Source organism: Cydia amplana, chromosome 12 (genome assembly GCF_948474715.1).
Source record: "Cydia amplana chromosome 12, ilCydAmpl1.1, whole genome shotgun sequence".
NCBI classification, from domain to species: domain Eukaryota; kingdom Metazoa; phylum Arthropoda; class Insecta; order Lepidoptera; family Tortricidae; genus Cydia; species Cydia amplana.
Window position 1 is genome coordinate 13,123,358 of NC_086080.1, and position 17,614 is coordinate 13,140,971.

At 36.3% G+C, this 17,614-nt stretch overlaps 2 protein-coding genes across 4 annotated transcripts; one reads left to right on the forward strand and one right to left on the reverse strand.

The window, feature by feature from the left end:
• LOC134653057 (transmembrane protein 203-like) lies at positions 1-1,281 on the forward strand. 2 transcript variants are annotated; one of them, XM_063508341.1, is made up of 3 exons: positions 1-191; positions 294-462; positions 650-894. In XM_063508341.1, the coding sequence occupies exons 1-3, from the start codon at positions 42-44 to the stop codon at positions 757-759; spliced, it is 429 nt and encodes a 142-aa protein (XP_063364411.1). In that variant the 5' UTR covers positions 1-41; the 3' UTR covers positions 760-894. The 2 variants fall into 2 exon arrangements, with proteins under 2 accessions (XP_063364411.1, XP_063364412.1); XM_063508342.1 differs by lacking the exon at positions 1-191 and having other exon boundaries at positions 321-462; positions 650-1,281.
• Positions 1,282-1,443: 162 nt separating this feature from the next.
• LOC134653058 (myosin heavy chain, striated muscle-like) lies at positions 1,444-12,988 on the reverse strand. Of its 2 annotated transcripts, none has more exons than XM_063508345.1 (11): positions 12,788-12,988; positions 11,544-11,670; positions 10,661-11,228; positions 10,165-10,224; positions 9,711-10,043; positions 9,525-9,629; positions 7,372-7,629; positions 6,792-7,004; positions 2,064-2,193; positions 1,751-1,849; positions 1,444-1,613 (listed from the first exon to the last, which is right to left on the reverse strand). In XM_063508345.1, the coding sequence occupies exons 1-11, from the start codon at positions 12,882-12,884 to the stop codon at positions 1,459-1,461; spliced, it is 2,145 nt and encodes a 714-aa protein (XP_063364415.1). In that variant the 5' UTR covers positions 12,885-12,988; the 3' UTR covers positions 1,444-1,458. The 2 variants fall into 2 exon arrangements, with proteins under 2 accessions (XP_063364415.1, XP_063364414.1); XM_063508344.1 differs by having other exon boundaries at positions 7,372-7,638.
• Between the last annotated feature and the right edge of the window lie 4,626 nt (positions 12,989-17,614).

A 17,614-nucleotide genomic window follows, 5' to 3' on the forward strand; every position in this document is an offset into this window, starting at 1 on the left:
AAACAAGGTTAGAATTCCTGAATAATAGCACTTGCAATATAATGGCAGATGAAAACGTAGTGAATAAGGAAGAAACAAAGAAAAAGTTTAAACGTAATCCAAATAAGAACTATGCTATCAAGAAGAGATTGCCTGTACGCCCAATCGATGGTGACAATGTTGTGTTCATAACTAAAAAGACTAATTTTAAGGTAATTCTAGCTTTTAAAATTGATAATTCTTTATTAAGTTTGGTCTGTATCAATATATAACAATAACTCTATTTATAAATAATGAATACATGTACATTTCAGGCTCAACTTGACAAGTGTTGCGATCTTCTTACGAAAGGCGAAAAGGAAATCATATTGCACGGTTTGGGAGCCGCTATTCAACGTTGCTGCAACTTAGCCCTGCAGTTGGAGATATTATTCTCAGGCACATGTCAGATTGAAGTTAACACTGGTACTGTGGATGTGGTTGGTGAGTATTCACATATGGTTAGATCTATGTAAACACTCAATAGCATAATCATGTTAAAATAGGGAACTGTGGTCAGTGGTCAGCTTACCTCTTATTTTTACTAGAATCTATTTTGTAATGTAGCCACCGCTATAACAGAACACTAATTAATGACATGTCTTAAGAAATAAATATGTATTTTGTGCAGATGACTTGGAGCCACTGACTGATGAATTGGATTTTGGTGCTCAAGTGAGGCATTCCTCTTCCATTCACATCCGTGTGTTCAGAACTGCAATGCTTGGAGCCAACCAGTAGTCAACATGTTTTTCACACTCAATGAGATTGTGCAGTGGATAGGACTGACAGTGTTCGAGATATGGATAAACTTGATAACAATCACAATATTCTCAGTGCTGCTAGCCTTAAAGATTGATGGTATAGTGAACAGTGCTTGGTGGACCATATTTGCCCCGCTGTTTGTTAGTGATGCAATGAATGCATACTTTTGTTGCATAGTATGTATAAGAATGAATCTAGAAAGTTCATATAAGGCTTCATTGTACAGAGCGTCTTGGAGTGCAATATTTCTGGGACTAACATTTGTGTTTAAATTTCTCTTGTGTAGGAAGTTGCAAGGTGATTCTGCCATAGAGTATAGTGAAGTGTTCGCTCCTTTGTTTATTTTGTTACAATTAATAGCTGTAAGAGCATGTCAACTCCATCAGTAATAGCTACTTTAATAAAAAAATACTTTTGTTTAAAATAAACAGTAAGTTTTATATCAATATTTTTTATTTAGTAGCATTAAAATTATAATCATGTAATATTAACATTTTGACCAAAGGCATGAACATAATAAGTCTTAACAATGACTGTAGATTCAGCCTACATTAAAACTAATTTTACATGTTTTTATAGTAATCTGATGTTTAAGGAAAAGGTAATAAAAAGCTAAGAGATTGGAAAACTTAATAACATAGCAAGCAGTTGCCTTATTGATCTGTTACATGTCATTTAATTAAACATATTAAATAGTCCACCTCTCTTTTTCTTATCATCACCTCCAAATGCAAAGTTAAAATTGTTGCCAGTTGGAGCACTGGTGTCTCCTGTGTTAGCATTTGTTCCTGCCAAATTTCCAAAAAAGGATAGTCCTGTTTTCCGCAATCCTATAATATAAACAAATATTATTTCAATATCAAATAGTTTATTTGTTGCCAGATACTTTTGGAATCAGAATCCTTTGGCAACAATTTATATGGAGATAAAAATAATTTTATTCACCAGTGTAAAATTATTAACTTACCTGAGAGGAAGTTTGGTACATCCTGGCTAACAACATCAGCTTTGTCATTGGTTGAAGGCATTGGCAAGTCAGCCTTAGGAGACAGAAGAAGACTTGAATCTGAAACAATGTTCGATGTTAATATGTTTTATCCTCTTGTACACTTTATGGGGTACTTATGTACTTTATTACTGATTTCACTTAATCAGTTATTAAATTGTTGTATTTGTAATCATCTAGGTACACTGGCAAGGAAATGATAAAGGCTGAAATTCTTCTTTTTATATTACATACAAATTGCACAAATTACATACGAATTGCAGAAGAATATTACATTGAGGGTAGTCTGCATCGCCATCTTCGAAGCCGGTTGTGCTGATCGAAATATCCAGGGAGTCAGGGAGGCCTGCGCCGTGATTAAATAGGAGTCCAGTTATAGGCCTTGCCATATCCTCTTGATTTTCCTGAAATTTCATTATCATTATAACGCCTGTCTAAGTATAGTGTTTATTTAAACGATTTTTTTTTTACGGTACACTTAATTTAATTTAATTTTTAAACATTTTTAAATTGTATATCGTACCTACTTCAACGAGATAAGATTTAAATACAAATTATGGCGTCCTATTTAACAGCAAAGACGGGCTAATAATAAAGATGTGTATGTTGAACTTGCATCCTCTGTAGAAATACAAAGCTACAAGTTACGTTAGCAAGGCCTCAATTTATTAATATTTTACTCGTTTTTGTTTTCAGGTTTTATCAAGGTTTTATTTCCCAATAAGTCTATTTACATACCTACTAATTGCCATAGCTTTGCACTAAAATAAAGCATACAACTCGCGTCGTGTTTGCTATTAGCAATTACGTTGGGCTGCTGCGCCACTTGTCTTTGACATAATAACAAGCCACGAAGTGAATTTCGATAATAGGAAAACAATTAAATTAAAATTAAAATTCATTTATTTCAAGTAGCGGTGACTCATATGTACAAAATTCAAATCTATATATATAAATGCAAGTGTCCTGACTGACTGACTGACTGACTGACTGACTGACTGACTGATTCATCAACGCAGAGCCGAAACTACAAAAGATAGAAAGTTGAAATTTGCACACTAGGTTGCATTTATAAAGTGTACAAGAGATAAGAAGCGATTTTGAAAAATTCAACCCCTAAGGGGGTTAAAAAGGGGATGAAAGGTTGTATGGGGAACAAGTTTTATTTTAAGCTAAGAATTTGAAACTTTGTACAAATGTATTATATTAAAAAACAAGAAAACTAATTTCAGCGTTTTTGAAAATTCATCCCCCAAGGTGGTGAAAAAGGGGTTAAAAGTTTGTATGGTGATCAAATATTTTTGTGAGTGTGGGACTTGAAACTTTGCATATGGGGATATTATTATAAGACAGGAAAAGTAATTTCAGCGTTTTTGAAAATTCATCCCCTAACAGGGTTAAAAAGGGGTTGAAAGTTTGAATCCATTACAAATGCTTTGAAACTTCTTAGAAAGGCATAATAGCCGATTACAAAAAAAAATTAATTGCAACGTTTTTGGAAACTCAACCCCTAAGGGGGTTAAAAAGGGGATGAAAGTTCGTCTTGGGGTGCAAATTTTATTTTGATCTAGAAACTTGAAACTTTGCAAAAAGGTATTAAATTAAAATACAAGAAAACAAATTTCATCGTTTTTGAAAATTCATCCCCCAAGGTGGTGAAAAAGGGGTTGAAAATTTGTATGGATATCAAATATTTTTTCGAGCGCGGGACTTGAATCTTTGCATTTGGGGATATTATTAGAAGACAGGAAAAGCAATTTCAGCGTTTTGTAAAATTCATCCCCTAACAGGGTTAAAAAGGGGTTGAAAGTTTGTACGGGTTTCAAATTTTATTTTAAGCTAGGAACTTGAAACTTCGTAAAAAGGTATTAAATTAAAATACAAGAAAACTAATTTCAGCGTTTTTGAAAATTCATCCTGTAAGGTGGTGAAAAAGGGGTTGAAATTTTGTATTGGATACCAAACAGTTTTTCGAGCACGGGACTTGAATCTTTGGATTTGGGGATATTATTAGAAGACAGGAAAAGTAATTTCAGCGTTTTGTAAAATTCATCCCCTAATAGGGTTTAAAAGGGGTTGAAGTTCGTATAGCGTTCAAATTTTATTTTAAGCTAGGAACTTGAAACTTTGTTAAAAGTTATTAAATTAAAATACAAGAAAACTAATTTCAGCGTTTTTGAAAATTCATACTCTAAGGTGGTGAAAAAGGGGTTGAAAGTTTGTATGGATATCAAATATTTTTTCGAGCGCGGGACTTGAGTCTTTGTATTTGGGGATATTATTAGAAGACAGGAAAAGTAATTTCAGTGTTTTGTAAAATTCATCCCCTAACAGGGTTAAAAAAGGGTTGAAAATTCGTATAGGGTTCAAATTTTATTTTAAGCTAAGAACTAACTTTGTAAAAAGATATATTTTTAATATGCAAGAAAACTGATTTCAGCGTTTTTGAAAATTCATCCCCTAAGGTGGTGAAAAAGGGGTTGAAAGTTTGTATGGATATCAAATATTTTTTCGAGCGCGGGACTTGAATCTTTGCATTTGGGGATATTATTAGAAGACAGGAAAAGTAATTTCAGCGTTTTGTAAAATTCATCCCCTAACAGGGTTAAAAAAGGGTTGAAAATTCGTATAGGGTTCAAATTTTATTTTAATCTAAGAACTTGAAACTTCGTAAAAAGATATATTTTTAATATGCAAGAAAACTAATTTCAGCGTTTTTGAAAATTCATCCTTTAAGGTGGTGAAAAAGGGGTTGAAAGTTTGTATGGATATCAAATATTTTTTCGAGCGCGGGACTTGAATCTTTGTATTTAGGGATATTATTAGAAGACAGGAAAAGTAATTTCAGCGTTTTGTAAAATTCATCCCCTAACAGGGTTAAAAAGGGGTTGAAAGTTTGTACGGGTTTCAAATTTTATTTTAAGCTAGGAACTTGAAACTTTGTAAAAAGGTATTAAATTAAAATACAAGAAAACTAATTTCAGCGTTTTTGAAAATTCATCCTGTAAGGTGGTGAAAAAGGGGTTGAAAGTTTGTATTGATATCAAACATTTTTTCGAGCGCGGGACTTGAATCTTTGGATTTGGGGATATTATTAGAAGACAGGAAAAGTAATTTCAGCGTTTTGTAAAATTCATCCCCTAATAGGGTTTAAAAGGGGTTGAAGTTCGTATAGCGTTCAAATTTTATTTTAAGCTAGGAACTTGAAACTTTGTTAAAAGTTATTAAATTAAAATACAAGAAAACTAATTTCAGCGTTTTTGAAAATTTATCCTGTAAGGTGGTGAAAAAGGGGTTGAAAGTTTGTATTGATATCAAACATTTTTTCGAGCGCGGGACTTGAATCTTTGGATTTGGGGATATTATTAGAAGACAGGAAAAGTAATTTTAGCGTTTTGTAAAATTCATCCCCTAACAGGGTTAAAAAGGGGTTGAAAGTTTGTACGGGTTTCAAATTTTATTTTAAGCTAGGAACTTGAAGCTTCGTAAAAAGGTATTAAATTAAAACTGCAAAAAATTTGTATTGATATCAAACATTTTTTCGAGCGCGGGACTTGAATCTTTGGATTTGGGGATATTATTAGAAGACAGGAAATAGTTATTTTCGATACAAGTGCGAAAAAGAGGAAATTCGAAACGAGTGGCGATAAATTAAAACACGACCGAAGGGAGTGTTTTAAATTGACACGAGTTGCGAATTACCTATTCGCACGTGTATCGAACAACGTTTTACAGTACATATGGCACTTTAAAGTTTCGACATACGCACGAAAAGTGCTATTTTACGCACTAGTGCGGAAAAGTAGCCCCATATGTACTGTAAAGTAATTTTAGCGTTTTGTAAAATTCATCCCCTAACAGGGTTAAAAAGGGGTTGAAAGTTTGTACGGGTTTCAAATTTTATTTTAAGCTAGGAACTTGAAACTTCGTAAAAAGGTATTAAATTAAAACTGCAAAAAAATTATTTCAGCGTTTTTGAAAATTCATATTTCAAGGTGGTGAAAAAGGGGTTGAAAGTTTGTATGGAGATCAGATATTTTTGTGAGTGCGGGGCTTGAATTTTTGTACAGAGGCATTTATTAGAATACAAGAAAAGTAATTTCAACGTTTTTAAAAGTACATCCCTTAAAAGGGTTAAAAAGGGGTTGAAAGTTTTTATGGGGTTCAAATTTTATTTTAAGCTAGGAACTCGAGACTTCTTAAAAGGGTATTTTATTAAAAGAGAAGAAAACTTATTTCAGCGTTTTTGAAAATTCATCTCTCAAAGTGGTGAAAAAGGGTAAAAAGTTTGTATGGAGATCAAACATTTTTGTGAGTCTTTGTAAAATGGCATTTTATTAAAATACGCGAAAAGTAAATTCAGCGTTTTTAAAATTCATCTCTTAAAGGGTCGAAAGGGGGTTGAAAGTTTGTAAAGTTGCAAACAAACTTGAAACTTCGTAAAAAGGTATTTCATCAAAAGAGAAGAAAACAAATTTCAGAGTTTTTGATAATTCATCCCCATGGTGGTGAAAAAGGGGTTGAAGATTTGTATAGAGGTCAAACATTCATTTGAGTGCGGGACTTTAATCGTTGTAAACTTTGTATATGGGCATATTATTAAAATACAAGAAAAGTAATTTCAGCGTTTGTAAAAATTCATCCCCTAAAATGGTTAAAAAGGGGTTGAAAGTTTGTATAGGGTTCAAATTTTATTTAAAGCTAGGAACTTCAAACTTCGTAAATAGGTAGTTAAGTAGTAGGTTTTATTAAATAGAGGACATGAAAATCTTCTGGTTGAGAGGGATTATATCGAGAACAATTTTATTCAGTTAGGGGCTTGAAGCTTCGTAGGTTGTGAAAGACAAGTATCATGCGTTGTAATATTAATAATTAACAAATGATTAACCGTCTTACTGCGATCTTTTGCTGCATAATGTTCTAAGCTAATGTAGAATATATAACCACCAATATACAAATCCACGCGTACGAAGTCGCGGGCAACAGCTAGTATACAATATACCTTCACACTAGAGATAACATTTTCACCAACTTCCATTTCTACGTCATTGCCCTCGACTTCGTTTTCTGTTGCGTCGGCCGCTTCTGGCTCAGCGTCGTCCATTGCATCTACGTCGTTGGTAGGTTCCACTGTGTCTGACTGTATTCCCGAAATAGAAGGAATTTCTTCACAACTCAGTTTGAAATAACTGGATTTCACTACTTCCTCGTGTTTCTGTAAAATATATTAAATAATAAAATAAAATAAATTATTAAATATGAACATTTAATTTAGCGGACCGGGAAGTTAAACACTGCCTACCTGCCGTACCTAAAATATCTCGTGGACAACTATCATACTTCCCGTACCCATGTAGGTGGAGGGTAACTTGTACTGTAATACATACTTACATTTGGAACAACTATAGGTCTCCCTCCCCTAGTAGCTCTAGTTTTCCCTCTGGGTTTGCAGTTTAAATGGTAGTGGCAGGTTGCAGCCGTAAAAACCAGTATTCATGAGCACACACGCGACACGGTCATATCAAGCAGATCTCGGGATGATAGGGTACGGCCGTGAAATGGCTAAGACGAGAAGGGGTTACCTGAGGCGTGATTGTATTCTTGCCGTAAACAAAGGTTGGGGACAAATCCAAGTTGTGTTTCTTCAAAATCATGTCCTTCATTTTGGTGAAGCTCTCTTCGCTGCCCGCGCTTTCGTTCATCGGACTGCTATTAAATGTTGAATTTGCTTCGTTTTCAATATCGGCTTCATCTCTTTGGCTTTGGGTACACTTCTTCAAATCCAATGATATTTTTTGCTCCGAGGATGGTAATTCAAATGTTACTGTTTTCTTCTTCTCCTGAGAACTCTAAAATACATAATGGTAGAGGAGCCCAAGAGGGGATTTTTGTGTTTACTCGAGCGCGTCAGATTAAGATATCTTGCTACCCCGTGAAGTCTACCCCTTTTAGCCATCTATGTTGAGCCCTTGGTTGGTGGGGGGTTCAACAAATTGTTAGGCAGATTGTGGATTTGGTCATATTAGTCCAAATTAACGCTATAATTGTGCTATTACTAAATCTGATAATTATTTGCACGCATTTCCTTAATCTACAAAATACAAATCGTTTATTTACCATCATCATCGTAAATTAGATTTTACAACTAATCTGACGGTTACAATGTAAAAATTAGGCGTCAAACTTGTGTTCGTCAGATTAAGAAAATGCCTACAAATAAGTGTTATATTAAGTTATAGAAAAAATATAGCATTAACGTGGACAAAAACGACCAAACCCACAAACTGCTTAACGATTTTATAACCCTCCACCAACTTCCCGAAATTTTAAAAAAATTGTAGACGCTTTCCGGCTCGCTGGAAAAAACACTTTATCTGGGGACACGGTAGTGCCCCCGCCAAGACGAGCAAAGCGAAGCGCAAGGGCACTACCTACCTTTTCTTGAAGCGCTTCGTCGTTTTTTTGGACCCTCATAACTTGGGTTTAGATTATACCAGATAAACAAAATTCTCGGGATATGATGTCAATAGTGGACTTATTGTATTATAAATAAGAACTATTGTATTATAAAAAATAATGAATAGTGAATACATTTTTCACCTTACGTCCATGTGACAGTAGCGAAACGGTCAAGCCACATATTTTGACTAAGGTGTAGAGTTTGTGAAGTTAGGGCTTGTAGAGTTAGAAGCTTGGCTGTACAAGAGATCTGATAACTTTTTGTCAGTGCGAGCCTTATGGTTTCGTCTTGGCAACATTTTACATGAAAATGTTTTTGGTGGGATATAACTTTTTTTTTTTCTTATCATCTAATATTTCGATTCCAATAGGTCTGTACGACGGCAACGCTCGAGTAAGTACACATTTAGCATCGTCGGCTCCCCAACTATAAGGATAAGTGCGCCCCGCGGGACAAGTACTTACAGTAGGTGGTTACTATGAGCTTTGCTATGAGTGTGGGGGAAGTTTGTGTCATATTTATTTATTTTTTAATTGCCTAGGTCCGTATCACCATTGAGGCTCACGTGCCTCTAATGTATTTTTTAGTAACTTTTAGCCTCTGCACGCGACTGTGTTTGCGGACCTCCAAAAATTCAAAGTTTGATGTTGACCTTAATCCCTTAAGTTATTATATAAATAACTACCCTAAGTTGTAAAATTAGTATCATAGCTCGCAGACTGCGTATCGCTTGATAGAAATGTGTTTAGTAAGGGCATAGAGAAAAAAATACATAGAGTGCTCACTCCATACATCAGTTTTAGTACCAACAAGACTATTAGCATCGAGTAGCGGAACTATCAGTACTGCTACATCTATTGTCAAGTAGCAGTACTGATAGTTCCGCTACTCGATGCTAGATGTAGACACTGAAATTAATAGTCTGAACTGATGTATGGAGTGAGCACTCTTGTCTTACTATATTTCTCCATGGTAAGGGTTAGCACATTGTTACTGGTGGATTCTCATTACAACTTGAGACTCCGGTACCGTTCAGTCTTTCGGCAGATGTCGCTAGGCGCCACCCTGAGGCGTGTAGCTATACATAAAGGAAGGAATGGAAAGATTCGCACGGCTTCCGTAGACCAGTTGGTTAAGAGCGATTGGAACGGCGTTCCAAAAGGTCGCAGGTTCGAGTCCTGCCGAAAGCGTTGATTTTCCTATTCTTCCTTTAGTATAAAATTTGTAGTATGTAGCTCTCAGACGTATAAATTTGCGTGATAAAAATTAGTTTACCCTAAGTTGATCTAAAAACCCGGTCGGTGGCAGTATAATGTGTTCCACGTTTGAAGAAGTTAAATCCAGTTCTTCTATTTCGGCTTCTTGGGGTTGAGTTCGGACCTAATAAAAAGTAACAAATGTTTAGATAGGTACCAAATAAATTATGTTCAAAACGTTAACTGTTCATGAGACTTTGCAAACCTTTTGTTTCGGAGATTCAGTGGGTATATCTTTATTCTTATTCGGATGAGCGGTTATTTCCGAAACGCCTTGCAAATTATTCACATTAACCTTTGATACGAAATTATAAGTATCACTTTTGTCAAGCCTGATATCTTCCAGTATGTTTATCAGTTTACGTTTCGAGTAATTGTGACTGTTACTTTCATCAGTCGAATCGGCGGTTTCCGAATTTTGAAAATATAAAGAAACACGTGATGCTTTTTCAGGAGTTTTTGATCCAATTTCTAAAGTTTGATGTCCTGTTGTAACTTCTTTTACTGGACTTGGTGTAATTAAATCGCTCTTTTTAATCTGAAAATGATTTATTTTATTAGTGATTTTAAAATTAACGTAAATTTTTGCAAGTCATTTTGAGCAACAAAATAGTAGGTATAGATATAAGATACGGAATAATTTAACTATTCTAGGTGACCTGGTCTAATTTCACACTCATTACGTCCAAGTCGATATTCATAAGCTGCAACTTCGGCATCTGAAATGCATGCAAATGTCAATCAATAAAAAAGATCTGCAATACCCATCAAGGATTTTAGTGTATTTTTCTACAGTACGTGTTATTTACATGGTGATGATAATCTCAATACCTAGTTGTGTCCCTTATAAATAACATTTTTAATAAGTAATTCTTAGCACCTCTCCTTTTATATATTAAGCTGCTGATATCTTATACACTCACGCCATCTAGTGTCACTGTTAGTGACATCAGGAACGCAACATTGAATGGAGATTGTCAGTCCTAATTATTTACTTGTCTGGTCATTAGTCAACGTACAGTCAGCAGCAGAAGTTGCTAAGCGGGCGAGAGGTTCTAAATGACCTTGACACGCTCTTATTCTCTTAACAATAACGTCGCGTCAGTATTATTTTGAACACGTCGCCCGCTTATCAACTTCTGTTGCTGACTGTACCAAGGTTACATTGCTGGCTGTATTCTTGTTCAAGTTTAGCCAGCCGTCATCAATTTTTATTTCGCTCAATTTCTGGGATTGTGTTCGAAGATTGGCCTCTGCAATTTCCGCTTCGTCTATGTTTTGGATATTTTGAGTTTCTTGGCTCTTCATGAGCTGTTCTATTTGAGCATTGAGTTCTTTAATTTCTTTTGATAGAGCCACGATATCGTGTTCGACTTTTGGTTTTTCGTGCACGAAATATTCAGCTAATTCTATTATTCGCTTCTTGGTTAATTCCGATATCATGTTTTCTTTATTTTTAATTTCATCAAGAAGTCCTTTGGTTTCTTTTTCAAGGACATTAATGTTTTCCTGTAAAGCTTCCTTCTTTTTAGTAGCTTGCAGCCAGTTTTGCACAAAGCTAATACTTTCGTATCTGCTTTTGCATTGCTCCCAAAGCTCGTCGTATTTTTTTTCCCCGATCTGTATGCGCTCCGCCGTTTCTTGAGTCCTTTCCTTGGCCAACTGCCACTCCTTTTTAAGTTCTACATTTGCAGATTTTATGCTTTCATGAGCCAGCATCAAACTGGAATCAAATTATAGGGACCCTTAGCTTAGGGCTAGTTGCACCAACCATCAACAATCGACTGAAGTGCTAACTACTAAGCTAACTGCACATTTATAAAATTACGGTAACCGACGGCAACAACCAATCGACACACACAATACATTAGGTATAGGTACCTAAACTGACCTAATGGCGCTCGCCAGTCTCCACAGAAACTATGAAAAAGAGGCGGCTGATATTGATCGGGTTGGCCAAGCGTATACGTACCTAAATACCTAAGTTCATCTTAACATCCTACGTACTTTAATTTTCAACCATAATCGTGAACCTTACCTTTTTATCTCTTGTTCGGCATTTTTTATTTCGGCTTCAAGTTTCAAGTTGTCGTTGCTAATAAATTTGGATATTTCTTTCTGGCGCGTAAATTGCCTTGTGAGCCTATTCACTAGAAATGTTTGCGCTGAAATAAAAAATTGTCACAGCTGTTTAATAAAAATGTGTACCTAAGTATCAATGTATCGCGGTTTTTAAATGTTTTTTGGCACTATCTATGAGTAAAAAGTACAGAAATGACAAAACTGCAAACAATTTATTGCAATTTTTAGGGTTCCGTAGCCAAATGGCAAAAAACGGAACCCTTATAGATTCGTCATGTCTGTCTGTCTGTCCGTCTGTCCGTCCGTATGTCACAGTCACTTTTCTCCGAAACTATAAGAACTATACTGTTGAAACTTGGTAAGTAGATGTATTCTGTGAACCGCATTAAGATTTTCACACAAAAATAGAAAAAAAACAATAAATTTTTGGGGTTCCCCATACGTGTGGGGTATCTATGGATAGGTCTTCAAAAATGATATTGAGGTTTCTAATACCATTTTTTTCTAAACTGAATAGTTTGCGAGAGAGACACTTCCAAAGTGGTAAAATGTATGTCCCCCCCCTGTAACTTCTAAAATAACAGAATGATAAAACTAAAAAAAATATATGATGTACATTACCATGTAAACTTCCACCGAAAATTGGTTTGAACGAGATCTAGTAAGTAGTTTTTTTAATACGTCATACATCGCCTAAATACGGAACCCATCATGGGCGAGTCCGACTCGCACTTGGCCGCTTTTTCCTATGCTTTTTGATCAATTGCGTACAAGTCACCTACGTGTATAATTTTATTACTACATCATTGTATCGGGTTGGTCTCGGACTGTCTAGAACACAAAATGACTAGTGTAATATTTTGCCTATATCCCTTTTAGTCTACATCGCAAACGGTCTAGAACACAAAATGACTACAATTATTTAGACCTTTATTTACCTACATTTCGTCGGTTTATCTTTACGTTAACGATGTCGACGGAGACCCGCTGCCGCGGGGCTCCTATTTCTGTGCGGTTTGGCCTTCGGCCATTTGAAGATACCTAACGAACCTAACCTACCTATATGTGGTCATTTTGTGTTCTAGACCGTTTGCGATGTAGACTAAAAGATATATAGGCATAATATTACACTAGTCATTTTGTGTTCTAGACAGTCCGAGATCAAAACCTTTTCAAATAAATATAGGTAGTTTAACTTACCCTTCATGCATTGATTCGAGAGAAGAATCTTAATTTGAGATTCCCCGACTGCAGCGGAAATACTTTCAATGGCTCTTACATCGTTTGGTTCCGCCATATTTATTTACTTACTTAATTATTTTGCAATTAAACGAAAATTAGAAAGAAGCAAGCAGATACGTATTCAGCTCGACTGAAAAATAAGTGAAATCGGCGGGAAACATTATTTTTCATTTATAATTCTATAGTCTATGGATATTCTTAGTGTGCAAACACACTGGTTCAGCACATACAGGCCAGTCCAGACGGAAACTATGTATTTTGCACCAATCTGATTAAATTGTCTGATCAAAAGGAAGCAAACGCCAATTTGGCTCGCCGACTATGACCGATATTACCGATTATACTTGGTCAACCAGATCTTGACAGTAGAAAAAGGTGGCAAATTTGAAAAATGTAGGTGCGAAGGGATATCGTCCCATAGAAAATTTGAATTTCGCGCCTTTTTTTACTGACAATATTTGGTTGACCAGCTATAAATGGAGGTGCGGACGCAATAATACTAATTTGTGACGAAGTATTTTTGGAGGTATTTTTTGTAATTTAGCGGGCTCAAATATCACCATTAAATCTAAAATTGGAGATTAATGCCAATTTCTTTTTTTTTTCTAATCAAATCGGTCGATCTGGTCATCCCGTCTGGACTGGCACAGCGATTTTGTCAGTAGAAAAAGGCGGTAAATTTAAAAAATATAGTGTGTCAAGCCATTTCCGTCAGTAGAAAATGGAGGCAAATTTAAAAAATGTAGCCGCGAAGGTTTATTGTCCCAAGGCTATTGTGCCTTTTTCTACTGACAAACTTGTTTGACCGGCTATAGGGGCAAAGAGTTGACTTCCTCTGGAAAATTTTAATTTCGCGCTTTTTTTACTATTTGGTTTCTTCAGTGGCCGTGGCTTCTGCGGTAGTCTTTTAAAGCTATAACAGACGCTTACCGGACGGCGACCTTGGTGCATCGCACCCATAAGTGAGAGCGAGAAAGAGATATATGTTTCTCGCTCTCACTTATGGGTGCGACGCACCAAGGTCGCGGTGCGGTGCGATCTATATTGAGAGCCATAAAGAGATATGCTGACGGACCTAAGTCGCGCTCCGGTACGCCCGTCTGCTGTAGCTTTAATGGATTCGATCAAGCGTCAAGCCCCCTCCACACTCGTAATGTGGAGTTTATTTTCGCTGACTGCGAATTAGACTCCACACTCGCGTTCGCGGATTCGCGCCGCGATTCGCGCAAGTGTGTGGAGGGGGCTTCAAAAACAGGCGCAAAGAGTAATCGTCCCATAGAAAATTTTAATTTGGCGCCTTTGTTTGACCGGAATGTCAACTGTGCTATAAAACTATAACTATAGATAGGTTATACACGCTCCAACTCATAGATGGTAGTATTTCTATAGATGTGGCCTACCGCGTGCCCGACATAGATGACGTCACAAACCCGGGGATACCATATAGGTAAAAATTACCCCAATATTACCAAATATTGGGGTAATTTTAATCACGTTCGCGAGTTGTTCGCCTACGTAAGACGCAGCGATAAATAAAATATCAATGGGCCAATTTTTTTTTTAATTTATTTAGAAAACAAACAGCCTTTTACAAATAAGTCTTACAAAAAGGACTAAAAATAGGCCTAAAGTTTCATACGTTACTAAGTTGACTATTACAATGAAAAGTAAATAGGTTACTTAATTATAAATTACCCGTAGGTATAGTTGTGAGTACAACACGCAAATAAAGTAAGAAAACAATGCAAAATATTTACTTGAAACAATTTTTCAATTACTAGTAAACAAAATATGCCGAACTTTGTTCTTGAAAACGGACAAATTATGAACAAAAATGTCTATATCATTAAGCGATTCATTATACATATTACAAGTACGCCTAAAGAAAGAATTTTTAGCATACTGTGTGCCACAGGAAGAAATAGAAAAGGTAGGTTTTCGTAATATGCTTTGAGCATATCCGGTAGTTTTGCGTCGGTGCCCAGTTTCTCCTTCCGGTTGCTAAAATCCATTTAGCACGCGTGCCTGCATCTTGTGGAAATCTGGAGGTAATAAACGAAATATTCATTTTGTAATCTGTCACTCTTATTGCAAAATTAAGAATTAGTGCCTGCAGCATATCATAGAATTAGATTCTCTGAGCCGTGGCAAAACCCCCTATAACGTTAGAAAGAATCCGTAATGCTTAAATAAATATAATTTACATTCTAATTTAAACACAGTTCAATTTTATTGTTCGTATATGTCCAGTTCTACAGCAAAATTATTTATAAAAATGTTATTAAAATACAAAATACCCGAATTCTGGGGTAATTGTATGCATCACGGGCTGGTATCCCTCGAATAATAGCAATGCGACTAAATTGAATACACTTTATTAAAAGGGTGACGGCTTACTGTCAATATGCGTACGTAATTTGGTCGGTTAATTTATCAGGAAATATTTACAGGTTAATTTTTTTACCCGAGTTATTATTTACTGTAAATGCTTTTTCTACTCAGATTTTAATTGATATAGATTGTAGGATGCTGTTACTAAGCATGATAATGTGACCGAAGTATAAAATACTGTATTTACCTGTGAAATGTTACGTTGTCCTGTTTTTGCCGGCAGTCACTTGTACAGCGCAAAACTGAGCAATTCACCATATTTGTTGAGTTTTTAAGTACTACTTCATGCACACGAAACACTGATTTCAATATTTTTCCTGATAATCTTTGCACTGTTCATATGTTTCACACCAATTTGACGTTTACGCATTGTTTGTATCCCACCATAAACTACGGTGGGGAATAAAAAAATATGAGACTGTGACAAAGACAAACAATGATAGCGCTTTCTCTGCTACTCCTAGTGAAAGATACATAAGACTATCCCGTTCTGTCAGTTATCCCCACCACTCATGCCATGCCCTCGTTTCTAACAGGGCAGGGATATTCAAGAATAAAACCAGCATTAAAATACCTATAATTTATTTAACAAAATAGTGTCATACAGTTATTGAAAACAACAGACATAAATGATAATTTGCAATACAACCTAGCATCCTAATTAAACCAGGTACTTTTCATAAATTTATCCCACTAAACAATTAAAAGGGCAATGACGAATGCAGCACAAAGGAATGTTGGCTAACTAACGCTAGTGGTACGCCTTTGTGCGTATAGTTTGTAGCTTTCTAATAGACCCCGAAGGCTAATCCTATTGTCTATTGTTAAGAAAAACCGCTCGTGCCACGTGCCACAACCACCTGCATAAAAAATCGGTACTTCGGTTACTGAGTGCCGGCGAGTCGAACGCTACAGAATCAGTCTAAAATGTGTCATCGAGATGCGTAACAAAGGCGCGTTATCGGAGAGCGCACCTACACTGGTTTTTTGAGCGTTGGACTAGCCCGCGCTCAGGTGCCAAATAGAATAATTAGGACCCTTTTTTGCAGGTAAGTAGCACGTGCGGTTTTACTGAACAATAGACAATAGGATTAGCCTTCGGGGTCTATTAGAAAGCTACAAACTATAGCTGTTTACACTGACACTCACCCCTATTTACACATTACAGTTACATACAACTTATGTCATTCATTTACAGTGTAAAAAGCTAACCGTTGGCACAGCATCACCGTTCAGGATAATATTCACAAATTCTCCAATCCGAATCTTACACTCATTCCCACTATTTATAAAACATTCGTAATACTGTTGCAAAAAATATATAATCAGTTTTAAGTATCCGGTACGGACGAACGACACATCCAATGAAATTCTATAAGAACACTAAACACGTACGTTATAATTATAGCGGTCTGTCGTCAATTAAATACTATAAGTAATGTTTATTTTGAGTTTTTCTATTTCCTTAAATTTAGGATCAAATATTTCCGGTTCACCTGCTACTTCGGCTTCGGTTTCAGCGACCGGGTTATTTATTTAAAACATTCAGTTAAACTACATTTTAGGTGCCCGTTACGATATTTTTTGGAACTAAATGCACAACAACAAGAGGGTAGAACGCGGGAATCCGATCACACCAGGAACGCCTACCGAACACGGTCGCCTCGGGCGAACCGCAAGAGACGGATCAATTTAAAGGGAACAAATCAAAAGCGCAACATTCTGGAATAACTTAAAACGTAATACTTAAAAATACGAACGTATCGAGTTTACCTACTGGGTCCCACTTTAAAAAATTATAGTACTCCTTCAGATTGAATAAACGCGGCCGGACCGCCGACATTCACCTCGGGCACAAAATAGATACAGTACAGAAATCAATCTACATACAAAGTGCGCTCGAGCAACGCACACATAGACACTGCTCACGGACACGATATCTCGGACCGGTTGGGACCAGTGCGAGCGCGAGTGCCATCCGCTTGAGACACGCGTCTGTGAACTTTTTTGTGCAATAATGGAGAAACAAAAAAAAGTTATTATAACTGTTCAGTGGATGGTCGTTTGAATTCAACATAAAACGATGAATTGTCGTTTTTTAAGCTACCAGTGGTTTCAGAGAAGTATCTGCTTGTATTTCGATGGTTCGTTTTAACGTTAAACAGAACAGTTAGGTAGGTAGGTACCTATGCACCCCGCCCCGGCCACTACTAGATACGAGTGCCACTATCACGTTACTACGATAGTTTTTTGTGCATAAATCATAGTTGACAACCCTAGAGCGACCGCCGAGCGTAGGTATGAAAAGTGAAGTACATACATGTGATTAACTTCTGTACTGTATCTATTTTGTGCCTCGGGCGCCGCGCCGGAGCGTCCGGCCGGCGGCGGCTG